This window comes from Macaca thibetana, chromosome X, assembly GCF_024542745.1.
Source record: "Macaca thibetana thibetana isolate TM-01 chromosome X, ASM2454274v1, whole genome shotgun sequence".
Lineage (NCBI taxonomy): Eukaryota > Metazoa > Chordata > Mammalia > Primates > Cercopithecidae > Macaca > Macaca thibetana.
The window spans coordinates 64,084,194-64,097,124 of record NC_065598.1 but is presented as its reverse complement, the minus strand read 5'-3'; the positions used below and the strand labels follow the sequence as shown (position 1 = coordinate 64,097,124).

Here is a 12,931-nt window from a genome sequence, read left to right as displayed (position 1 = left end):
GTGTCTGAGTAGGAGGCAGGGTGGTGTACTATAAGGTGGAGACTGTTGTGGAACAACACACAATACGTTATTGGGTGTATAGTCAGAAGGCTGATGGCTGGACATTTGCAAGTATGGAAAACTCTGTCATTGCTCTTTTCTAGGATAAAGGATTCTAAAATGTGGGGATAAGATTATAGGCATTGGAGTGAGACAAAGTGAGAGATTACCAGATTGACAAAATTCTGGTTTTAGCCAACAATTTCAGAGACTAAGGAAGCATATTATAGCTGGAAGAAAAAACAAATCCTTTATCTCTTGCTCTACAGATGGGGAGACTGAGGCCCAGAAAGGGGAAAGGACCTACTTAAGTTAAGCTGGTTAGTGGCAGCAGCTGAAATACTGATTCCTGGTTCAATGTTCTTACTCTCTGCCTGCCTTTATAGACAAATATGCTCATAGGTTCTTCAGATAACCAGTGAACTCCTGCACCACAGGTACCTGTAACCAGAGACAAGAAGGGGGAGCAAAAGCCTCAGTAAGACACTTGGGAGATGGTAGGGCTAGAGAAGAACATTCATTCTCCCAATAATACCCACCTGAAGTTTGTGGAAGAGGCAGCTGCTCTGTGGAAATCCTGAGCTCTTATACACGAGGCATTACTGTCATTCTCAGAGTGGGTGGTTATAAAGACAATTCCATTTACATGCCTTCCTCTTTATTCCTGTTTATAATGCTGCCTGCTTTTGAGTTCATTGGGCTCTTTGGAAAGATTTTGAGAAAACAAACCAGACTTTCAAGAAATAAAATGTAATGTAGTGATCAAAATTTCAGGATTTGCTTACAAATATACTTGAGTTTAAGTTTAGGCTTTATTACTTAAAAGTAACCTTCGGTCTAGGTCAGCAATAACATTGAGTCAGAGCCTCAGTTTCCTTATATATATAATGAAGGTAACTTCTCAACTCGTAGGATTGAGGTGAGGATTATAGAACATATATGGTGTAAAGAACTTTGCATTAGCAATTTCTGGCACATAGTAAGTACTCAGTAAATTTTACTGTTGTTGTTGTTAATTTGCCCTGGAATCAATCTCTATTCATCTTCTATCATATTCTCACACAATAAATTTTAGCATAGTTTCCATCTACTGAAACTCATTATGTTACAGTTTTGCTCAAAAATCCTTAGTTATCTCAACTAGTGTTCTGTAATCAGATGTGAGGTGTGGCAAATAATTTGTTGATAATATTTTAAACATTGAAGTTGGAGGATAATTTAAACATACTATAAGAGTTTCAGATTTTTCCTTTCAATACTGTCAGTCTTATTTGCACTCATATTTGCTTTCTTAAGTGTGAGAAAAAGGAACTAAGTGTGTCAGGAATTGAATACAGCCCTAGTGGCTCCCTTGAGAGTATGCTACACGTGGTCATTATCTTTCACATGTGGCAATTGAGAATAACTAGCCTATAGAAGAAAACCTACTTCTTAACAGGGGACTTGAGGCCTTTCACAATGGGTCCTAGCCCAGACTCATCTCCAAGTGTTACTCCCCACTAGTTCCCATTTGTCTTGACTGCCCCAAAACAGAAGCCATACTCTTTTCTGCTTCTTGTGTATTTGTCCATCTGTTCCTTCTTCTTTGGTTGCCTGCCCAGTTACCATTTTCTGTTGTGAAATTTCATCTCATTGTTCAAGGCTGGTGGCAAATGTTACTTCCTCTAGGAAGGTGAAAAGTTGTCTCTTTTCCTTCATCATTTTTTTCTGACTTCCTCTTTGGATGAATTAATGAGGCCCCATACCCATTGAGCAGCAATTTGGCTGGCTTTCCACAGACTGCACGACCCCTTTAGATGATGCTACTGCTTTTCTCTGGGGTCACCTGTCTGCAATTTGGGAGTCCTGTGCCATTGAATGTCACCTCAGGAAGACCATGCCAGGTTCACGTGAGATAGTAGGCAATGCCTGCTCTCACTACAGAGTCATGTAAACACATTCCAAGAATTGCACTGCCAGGTCCTTTGATAGATTGGTGTAATGTGAATAGACTGAGACTGAAAATCAGGAGAATTGGGGCTTCCAGTTTAGACTTAGGACTATCAGTTATTTGGGAGTAGCCATTGGGCAAATCACTTCATCTTGATGAGCCAGTTTTCCTTTCTGCAAAATGGGTCTGATCCCTGACTCCCCTGCCTCTTCATGATGTTATGAGGTTTAGATGAGATTATGTGTCTGACAGTGCTTTAGGAATTGAAATGGTGGCAAAGGCTTCTGTGACTCCCCTTCATCCTTGGGATAAAGGCCTATATGTCACTCTTTAGTGTGACGTATAGGCCATTGCTGGCTTTGCTTGTGCCTCCTTCTTTACCTTCATCTCTCAAAACCATACTCTTCTTCAAACCCTTCTCTCAGGCTAAAATGATCAGAGTTTCCCTTACTAGGCTACTGTCTCTTGTCTGAGTAAGAATGCCCCTTTTTCCACACCCAGCCCCATCTTCATGCAACTTGTTTCACAGCCTAGACTTCTCTAAGAACTCTTCCTTGACCTTTCTACTAGACTGGGCTAGGCCTCCTTCCTCTGTACCTCAGCAAAATCCCCAACTTCCCTCAACATAACATCCATTACATTTTATTACAATTGTCTGTGTCAAATAAATAGCTGTTGAATAAAGGAAAGAACAAATAAGTGAGGGGGATACTGAATACCATGTCCCTGTGAGGGATCCTTGCAGTCTTTTGAGACAGTGGAATTATCCCACAATATAGTCCAACACAGACATTAGCCACCCGTGGCACTGTGCACGCACATCAAAAGGGCCTGCTTCCTTTGGAAACAAGTGTTGCTGCCCAGGTAGTGAGTGTTGTGCCTCGCACAGCATCTGCTTCCTCTGCTGGGCTGTTTTCTGGTCTCAGATCCAGAGTACTTTAATGGGGGTGTGGGGGAGGGCTATTTGCATAGAGTTTGGATTAAACCTCCTTGTTTGGCATGAAGCCTTGTGGTTGACAGCCATATGCGGTTCCCCTAATGACCTTCTCCTCGCTTGAAGCCCTGTGGGGAAGGAGCTAAGGGAAGGAGGGAAGTTGTGGCTTGAAAAAGAATCGGTGGCGGGATAATATGAGAATTTGAACCATCTGCATCTGCCTGTTAATTCAGAAAGTTCTCATACCTCATGCTTGCTAAATTGTTCTCATTGCCTCTATAGTCCCTATTCCAGCTCCCCCAACAGTTTTCTCCTTCTTTCACCTTCCCCTAGAGTGGCACGAAGAAAACACCTGGGAGTGGGTGGTAGGTGAAGTAGATGCTGTAGTTGGTGTAGAGATCCTGGGTCTGTATATGTAGGAGCCAGACAAGAGGTGGAAGCTCTCTCACTAGGGCTCTGAACCCATATGCAAGGGGATGGTAGAAGTTCTCAGGTGCCCTATTACCTTGGTATGCTTCCTGCAGGCACATGAAGGGACCAGGAGCTGGGTGTTCTAGGGCTGGTCCCTTGACACAGGTCCTAGTTCACAGTGACATTCAAATTTTTTTGCATAGCTCCCCCATGTGAAGAATAAGTTAGGGCTAGATAATGTCTAAGATCCCTTCTAGTTCTACAGGCAGGAATTCTAAATTAGAGGTTAGCTCAATCTCTTTGGAGAGAGTGATGTTGGAGGACTGGGGTTGTGTATTATACATTGAAGTTCCAGAGTGATCTGGCAAAGGCATTTAATAGAGTGTAAACTAATTGAAGGTACAGACAGTGCATGGACTGGGGCTTAACTCCTACTTATCTCTGCCATTTATGAGATAATCTCAATAGGAAACTATTTCCCTTTTGAGCCCCTTCCTCATCCATCAAGGGGTTGATAATATCTATTCCACAGGACTCAGTTGTTGTTTTGACACTCCCCACACTAGTTGTTTTGTAAATAATTGTTGAGTACAAATGTGAATATTTAGCTCCAAAACTGTTCTAGGAGTAGTAAATGGTCTTTTTCTTTCCCCTTATGATTAAGAAAGATGTTGCTGCAGTTTTCAATAACCATGGCGTCCGCACTAGAAGGGACTTCCCATCTCATGTAGTTTTACTCCACACATTTTACAGATTAGAAAACTGAGGTCCAGAAAGGGCAGATTGCTGCCTAGAGTCAAATAGTAAATCAGCAGGGGAGAATCCTAGCTATACACTAGCTTCATGACTATGGGCAAGTCACATACAGGACTCCTGCCTCTAGGCTCTTTTCAACCCACTAGGTGTCCTTTGTGCTTTGCTACTCCTTGGAAAACCTATGGTGGATGCTAACCACCTTGTCTCTTTAGGCAGGAGCTGAGTGGTGAGTGAAGCCAAGTCAGATGGCTGTAAGGTCATTCGCTGTAGATGCAAACGAACAGGACCTAAGCAATGGTGGTCAGAGAAAATCCTCTGGAGGCATGCTTTGAATTTACACACACAACCTGCAAATAAACATACTCTCTGTCTCTTAAACACATGCAAAGCACACATCCCAAGAATCTATTGTTCTCCTCTCCTCTCCATCAAGCACTGATCTCAGGAAAAATCTGAGAAATCCATCCATTCTAAGGTGGTCAATGATAAACATGGCTCAATGTGGGATCCCTCTCAAGGGTTCTGGCATTTTAACAGGGAGCAAAGCCAGAGCTTAATAGCCCACCAGCTGTGTCACATATGTTCTCACTGAATCTTCAACTCAGCCGAGAAAGAAGGCATTCTGACAACCCTTATTACAGGGGAGGATATGGAAGAATAGAGAATTTTCTTATTATTCGTTGACATGTTTTGTCACACCTCATTGATGCCTTGTATCTCAGGCCCAAAAATTCAATCTGGAACCTCGTAAGTATTCACACTGAGAGGCCACAAGAAGAGGCCTTACTTGAACTGAAGAACCCAAAAGAAGGCTGATTTAGATTTTACTTGGGTGGTTGAGGATGGTAAGGCCCGTGAAAAATAGTGAGGATGTGAAGGTACCCATTCTTTAACTGAAGCTTGGTTAGAACTGGGCAGTGATGCCACCATTTTATGCTCCCACATGGATAAGGTTGTGAAAGTAGGCAACTGGGCTTTGTGTGGCTTTTCCCCAGCTGACAAGTTTGGTGTTTTTTTTTTTGTTTTTTTGTTTTTTTTTTTTTTGAGACGGAGTCTCGCTCTGTCTCCCGGGCTGGAGTTGCAGTGGCCGGATCTCAGCTCACTGCAAGCTCCGCCTCCCGGGTTCACGCCATTCTCCTGCCTCAGCCTCCCGAGTAGCTGGGACTACAGGCGCCGCCACCTCGCCCGGCTAGTTTTTTGTATTTTTTAGTAGAGACGGGGTTTCACCATGTTCACCAGGATGGTCTCGATCTCCTGACCTCGTGATCCACCCGTCTCGGCCTCCCAAAGTGCTGGGATTACAGGCTTGAGCCACCGCGCCCAGCCAAGTTTGGTGTTTTTCAAGAGAAGTTGTGATGGGCCGCCAGTGTCCATCTGTGCTTTCTAGCCCAAATTCCTTGTTATTTTGGTGGTCCCAGGTCAGCTTATGCTAAGGCCACCACAGGGCAAATTTGTAAGCCTTGTGCAAAGACTTTTAAAAATATATGAAAACCAAAATAGCATAAAACACAACTGGGCATGATACCAACTCTTGACTTCAATAAAAACAGCCAATAAAAAGAGCTAATTAAAAGAACTCTGATGACATTCATCTGAAATTTTAGATTTCTTTATGTTTTAACAAATTAACAACAATGATAAGAGGACATTAGCAGCTTTTCTTGGGTCTCTTTGTTAACAATAACTCGATCCTGCAGCCACAACAGGGGATGTGGCCAAGTTTTAGCTGGCAGACCAGCAAGCCAATATTTTACACAATGGATGACATTTCTGAAAGCAGAGGCAGAGACAGACCCAAAGTCACACATTTAGTCCAACAAACAAGTTTCTACCATTTTTAATTGTATTTAGAGCAACAAAAGATTCCAAGATTACAAAAAGAGAACAGAACACTAGCGCTTGGAGCTGGTCCTGCTGCCCAGTGGAGGCCAAGTGCCACTGTGACAACTGAGCCCCATCTAAAGAAATTTCAAGCAAAATTGTTTCTTTTAAGAAAATCTTTGTACGATGCTTTCTTTCTCTCTCTCTTCTTTTTTCTTTCTTTTTTTTCCCTTCAACTTTGAAAATTAATTCTTATCTCTGTTTACATAGTCTGCGCCCTCCTGCTGTCAGATTAATTCCAAGGACAGCACAAGAATGTCATGTCTGAGGCACTCCCTAATCAATGTTCCAGTCTAGAGGAAAGCAGAAAGGTGTCACTGGGTTGTGAGGGGACTTTTTAATTTTTTTTTTTTTCGCGTGGGTCGTTCTGATGGTGGCTGCTCTCAGCATCCAAGTGGCTTCTGGGATAGAACAACTCCACAGGCACTTCACTGTAGGACAGCTAACACCAAGGGCTAAGGTTGTAAGAGAATGCAAATCTGGCCTGTCACCTATGCAGAGTACAGGTTCCCATACTGTGAAGCAACAGCCAGAGAGGGAACCACCAGAGAAACAGCATTTCAGAGTTGTCTTTCCTTTGGTTTATGGATATGCGTGTGTTCTAGTCTTTGGTGGGCAAAGGAATCTGCAGCTACATGACAATCTTGTTAAGTAGCTTATGTAGGAAGTGTTTCAGGTCACAAGGGCCACCCATTCTAAGGCTTCTTATTTAATTCCCTAGGCTAAGAGACGGGTGGGGAAAAGAAAAAACCCAGCACCCTGCTATACTGAATTGGAATCAGAAGCCAATCGATGCATATTACCTACGTTCTGGCCAAATCAAATGAGGATAAATCAAAACTGAGCAAAAGCTGTTTTTTTCTATAAAACTCCACCTACTAAATTCAAATATCTACCACTCTTTCTATGGGTGAAGAAATTCCAAATGATTTGTTATCTCAGCTGAAATGTCTGAAGAGGAGTGACTAATGTGGACTTTTCTGCCTTCACCTAGAAATGGTTGAGTTGGGAGGCCCTGGGCAACAGATCCCGGTGTCAATCTCTTAGTCAAAGAAAAACACCCTACCCGTGGGCAGAAATGGACCTGCACCTACAGAGATACAACTTCTAGTACTCTGACAAGTTTTAACAGATAAAAACATATTTTCATTTGTCAAAATCTTTACAGAACATATCCAAAACCAGAATTACAGCACACAGACACCCATTAACAGGAGCACCTCAATCTCAGGTGAGGGAATTTGTGTGAAAGATGGAGCGCTTGCTCCAGGTTCCAATGCAGGAAACTGTCCTTCTCTCACAAGGATGGTGAAGACCAAAGAACAGTTCTCTTCTCCCAATAGCTCAGGTCCCATTAGGGCGCCACTGGTCAATCACTTGGGTAGGCTTTTGGCCCCAAGTTTGGGCCTTCCCTGTGGTAAATCTCAATCAGTTCCATTGAGTTTTTACACTTTCCACATTCATCTGTCTTGAACTAGTAGAGTACAATGTATCATGTCCTCTACTCTTTTTACCCCTCTGCTCCTTCACAGGACCTGTGGGTCAGACCCAATAGGGGAGAAAACTTTTAGTTATCTGATTAATCTACACGTCTTGTCTGTTCTGAGAGAGCTTCCATAACATAACTGCATCCTCTCTCACAAGTACATGGCATCAGGTGTGATCTGGAACCAAATATAAAGATCCAGAGAAAGGTAAAGCTATCAGAACACACACACGCGCGCGCACACACACACACACACACTCTACATATATGTGTGTGTGTATATATATATATATAAAATATATATATATATTTCAATTTTGAAACATGAATACAAATATTCATTTACAATATATTTCAACTTTCTGCCTTCAACTGCAGATAACTTCTTGTGCCATCCAAAGTGGGCAGAAATAAGGATTTCTGCCTGCTGTCCCTCTAGTGCAAAATCTAGTACTTTAAATGATTCCTTATCAGCAAGGGTTTCACATCTTCAGATAAGCTAACATGGGCACTAGCAAACACAGTGGCTAAGAATAGCTCCATTTCCAACCATGCAATGATGGAGCTTCAAGAATTTGCTCAGCAACTACTAAAGAAAAGGAAAGCCAGTTCTACTTATAAAATCACTTAGTGAAGGACCCATAAACCCATTTTCCCAAAATTATTTTCAACTCTTCCAAACATGTATATTATTAGGGAAAAAAAAACCCACAAAACTCTTATAAGTCAGTCACCAGCAAAGTCCTTTAGTCTGTCTTTGGACAGCTTATCAAAGAGGCACTAATGCTTGCTCCCTCCCTGCCCTTGTGAATTTTGGTATCTTAGCAGATACAATGTAATCTTTGGTTACATAATGTGATGCTTTCATCTTTCTTTTTAAAAACTGCTTTAAAAGATTTTCAAAAAGATTAATGGTGAGAACAGATCTGCCTACAAAGGCATCAGGGGTAGAAACTTCCTTTTCCAAGAAACTGAACATGCTGAATGGCTTATTTTGACTTTAAGTTTTGGATTTGATCTGGTACTTTGGCATTCCTGATTCCCATGACCCCTTGTAGTGGGTCAAACATGAAAACCACTCCCTTGGCCCAGTGCCCTCTCACCTGGGCAACTGGCACAAGATGATTCGTAGACAGCCAGCCTCTTATTTTTCCAGGGCTATGCAGGGGCCATGCTCCGGTAGTTACTGGACTGTCTTGAGAGAGTCTCCTGAAATGCAGCTTTGGTGCAGGGCTGGGAAGGGGCAGAGGAAGTGGCCTGGGCCTTTATGCCCTGCCAGATATCAAGGGAGAGAAGGGGGGAAAGGCCACATCTGTGCTGTGCCTAGTGAAACGAACACTTAGAAGCTACTTGAAGCTCAATGTTAGCTCATTTGTGTCAGTATCATGTGGATGGTGGACATATTTTCTCTTAAAGTACAAGTCGAATAAAACTTATTATGTATGCCTATATCCATTTGGAAGTAGAGTATGGACAGAGAGGAACTCTAGCATCAGCACATTGTTTTTCAACCTGGACAATTACCTCAGCAACTACCCAAAGGACAGAATGAAGCTCTCTATATTTTTTTAGTGCCAGTGAACATACATAAAAATATATGTATTACAGATTTTCTTTTTTCAAAGATATATGACAGTCCTTCAAAATATCCCTTTCTCAGAGTAAGGGAATTAAAAAAAATAATAAACTTTCCAAGAACAACAACATTGCCTGTGGCATAGAAAAAGCTATGAAACAAAGAATCCAACAACTCCCATGTCAACACAGAGGCTGGGCCCAGGCGAGCTGCCCAATGAACGAGAGCTGAAACCGCCACACGACTCTTTTCTTTGACTACAGAGTTCGTGATCCCGGCAGCAGTCTGCTGCCTGGCACAGACGAGGTCTTCTCCCTGGTGCTCCTTCTTTTTCTCTTCCTCACTCTTCATCCACATCAAGCACTGCCAACTTGTTTGGAGATGGTCCTCGTGACTTTTCCGGTGAGTGATCCTCATCTTCTAGCTCGCCAGTTAAGTGGGTCTGAGTGGCCAGTCCTTCACAGGTGAGTACAGTATACCAACCATACCAACTCTGTTTGTAGAGCAGAGTGCATGCAAAATGAGACTTCTGTCAATTACATTGGCTAGAACATCAATGGCCAAAAGAAAAAAAAAATAATCCTCCTCCTTTCATCCATGGGAGAACAGAGCCAAGCTAAAACCTCCTTTGTTCACTCAAATCCAAGCACAGAAAGAGAAGGCCTAAAGCCTTGTGTAGGCTATTTTTCCCTAGTCTTGTCATTTGGAAATTTGGAGTAATCCAGTTGTTGCTTTTAATTACACTGCTGTTTCACTGATTTTTGGCTTTTGCAAATGAAAAACATATATTCATAGAGACAAGAGTCACAACTGGGAAACCCATAAAGATGAAACATTTGATAGAGAAATGTAAAGGAGAGCTTCTAGTATTTACAAGGAGAGATATGAGAATGATATAATTCAATCCATGTATCACAAAAGATGAAAATCATTCCAAAACAGATGTAAAGGACCTATTAAAATGTAACCTAGTGTAACTGAAAAGAGTGGTGGAATTTTTTTCTGTTTAAAACAGCTAAAAGTGATCCTGTACATGAGCCAGATGGTGTAGTAATAAAGAAAACCAGAATGTGTCTATCCCATCCCAGAAAGGGAACCTGTTAGCTTTAGTTTTGTCCAGCAGTCTTGGATTGGCATATTACTCATCTTAGGTTCCCCTCTCCCTTGTTATTTAAAGAAGCTGTTTTGCAAGTTCGTTTGGCTATTAATATCAATGCAGAAATCAGGGAAGGAAACCCTTGTGGATCATATCATGTCACTCAGAAACTATCCTCTCAACAAACAGAGTGAACCAATTAAAATGGGCAGCTTGATGACTGGCCCTTGATTTCTTGAGTTCAACAGATGAGATTAAGAGCTAAGTAAGGAGGCAGTGGCCAAGATGAGAAAGTAGGTGGACATTTTCCCTTGCACTTGGGGTTGGAGAATGAAGTCAACAGAACACAGGCGTGCCAAAAGACTAGATGAAACCAGTGTCCCAGGGCACACCTTGAGTTCATGGGTGGCAATGTATTGGAGCCACACCAACCAGACCTTTCCGGAAGAAACCATGGTTCTATAGAAAGTCTCAATGGTTTGGCCTCCCTCTGACTAAGAGGCAGCAACAAAGGTGGGGAATCTGAGTGAGTATGGGCAATGTCAGAGCCCAGAATCAGCAGCAGAGGAGGATGATGAGTGAACTCACCAGATGGTGTCCATCTGACTTTAGGCTTTGCCGCTGAAGATTTTAATTCAGTAGTCAAAGTCTCCTCTTTGTTCCTTCTCTCTTCTCATGACTTCTGCAGGTGGATATGCTGGGTGGCAAGAAGAGCATTTGCAGGGTTTCTGGTTCTAGTGCCTTCATTCTTCCCACCCTGGTAATTGAGTTTTCTCTTCAACCCTGATCTGGGCAGCCCCTTTAGCTGCTCTAAAGAAGGAAGTGAGAACTTCTCCACTTACTGGAAGGGTGTCATCTCTGGGGGACAAGGACAAGACACCCAGTTTGTCTGATCCCTTTGATGCCTTCTTTCCAGTTTGTCTAAGGGCTCCAGCGATCTGACAGTTGGTAAGAAATCTTTGTGACTACTGGCATCTACAGATAGATGTCAGAGCTGTTGGCCTGCTAACCTTCTTGATGGGGGGAGCTCTTAGCAGAGAATCTGTGAACATGCCCAAAAGAAGCAAACAGGCTTGACCACCATGGCTGAAATGCAGTGTGATGAAGTTCGGGCCTACAAAACACTGAATGGAGGACATAAGGTGCTTGTGGCTTCACGGAGTTTGGCAGAAAACTTCATTCAGGTCTTTTAAAGGTGGGGAAAATGTAGTGGCAGTGAAAGTTTAACTATTCAGTCAGTGTCCTAAGCAGGAGAACAGTCAAGCTATCACTTTCTTCTCCTCTGGCTCCAGCTCCTCTCTGACTCACACATGAGAAAGCAGACCTGGATCCAAACGGGGCCTTACAAAGGGTTAAATCTCTGCTCCCCTTCTTCTCAGTGGTCTGACTTTTCTGTGGAAGTCACCAAGTTTTGGCTAAAGAGAACATTCAGTTCAAAGGTCTTAGAAAAACTATTGAAAGTCAATTTGAGGTTGGAGGCAGAGAGTGAGAAAGAAAAGGGTTTGGGGGTGAGGCATTAACATGCAGACAAATTTTCAACAACAAGCACATTTTCAGTATAATGAATTGCTCTACAGTTGAGCAGTCTAGCCCCCAGGGGCCAAGGCTGTGGGCAGGTACTGATGTTCCATCTGCCCTCCTTGTCCTCTCCTCTCTTTCTGTCCAGCCCCCTGCCCAACTCAGCTCTGGGGTCACTCTGCCCTCTAATGGCAACAGCCATTGGCAGAAAATAAAGTCTCCCATGGAGGGAGGAGATGAAAAAATCAGTAACTCCCCAGGGGCCTGCAATTTTCACCTTCTAGTCACTATTGGCCTCTTTGGGGATTTCTATATATTTGTTTGTATGTGTGTAATTATTTATTTATTTATTTATTTTTGAGGAAAAAACACTAGCAAGGTTTTTTGGCTTATTTTTCGTTTTGTTTTTGCCTTTTTTTTTTTTTTTTTTTTGCTTGCTTTTGTTTTGATTTCCCCAGATAATCTTAGCTCTCTAAACTTCCCGTGGCATAAGATAAGTAAACGTTTGTGTGGCTGGCAGAGAGTAGTGCTGTAAACAAGCACAACTTGATACTGGGCCACATGAGGATCATCACAGATTTAAAGGCATACAACACCATTCAAAACACAGATAGGAGTCACAATGGGGAGCAAAGTCTGAAGTTGCCATGGGAGGATTAGATAGGGAGGGAAGAAGAAAACGAAAGGAGAGAAAGAGAAAAAAAAAGCCCAGCAAATAGAACTCAGGAACATGTTCATGACAGACTGTACATCAATAGAGGAAATTCCCCAAGGCACTGCAGAGGAGTAGTGCAGAGTTATAACAGGCAGAAGACATCTGAAAGGGGGCATGAGCTGGGGTGAGGAAATAGGGATTTCCAATGCTTCACTGGGTGTGGAAATAGATGGGCTTGACTTTCCCAGAAAGGATCTTGGGCACTTGCACAGAGATGATCTCTGCCATCATTTCCGGAAAGTCCACGCTCACCATGTGTGACTTGATTAGCAGGTCAAAAGTGAACTGATGCAGCTCTCTCGCAATCTGTAGGGAACAATAAGAGAGAGAAAAACAGGGTTGACAAGGAGGTGGGCTCTGCTAGACTCTTCCCTAACCTTTGATTTTTGGTCTTTCAGTCTTTTGTTTCCTCCCTCTTCCCTGTCCTTCCTTGGTCCTCCCCCATGAGGTCGTGTGTGTGTGTGTGTGTGTGTGTGTGTGTGTGTGTGTGTGTGTGAGAGAGAGAGAGAGAGAGAGAGAGAGAGAGAGAGAGAGATGGTCTCCATGGAGTCACTGAGGGCTCCCAAGCGATGTCTTATACCATTGTAAG

The 12,931-nt window shown here is 42.8% G+C and overlaps 1 protein-coding gene across 1 annotated transcript in view; it reads right to left on the bottom strand.

Annotated features, from left to right (window-relative positions):
* Positions 1-5,877: 5,877 nt before the first annotated feature.
* Positions 5,878-12,931, bottom strand: part of AR (androgen receptor) — a 169,861-nt gene continuing 162,807 nt past the window's right edge. The window contains exon 8 of the mRNA XM_050776867.1: positions 5,878-12,648. Coding sequence (XP_050632824.1) covers positions 12,493-12,648 — 156 coding nt within the window. The 3' untranslated portion in view covers positions 5,878-12,492. The remainder of the gene's footprint in view (positions 12,649-12,931) is intronic.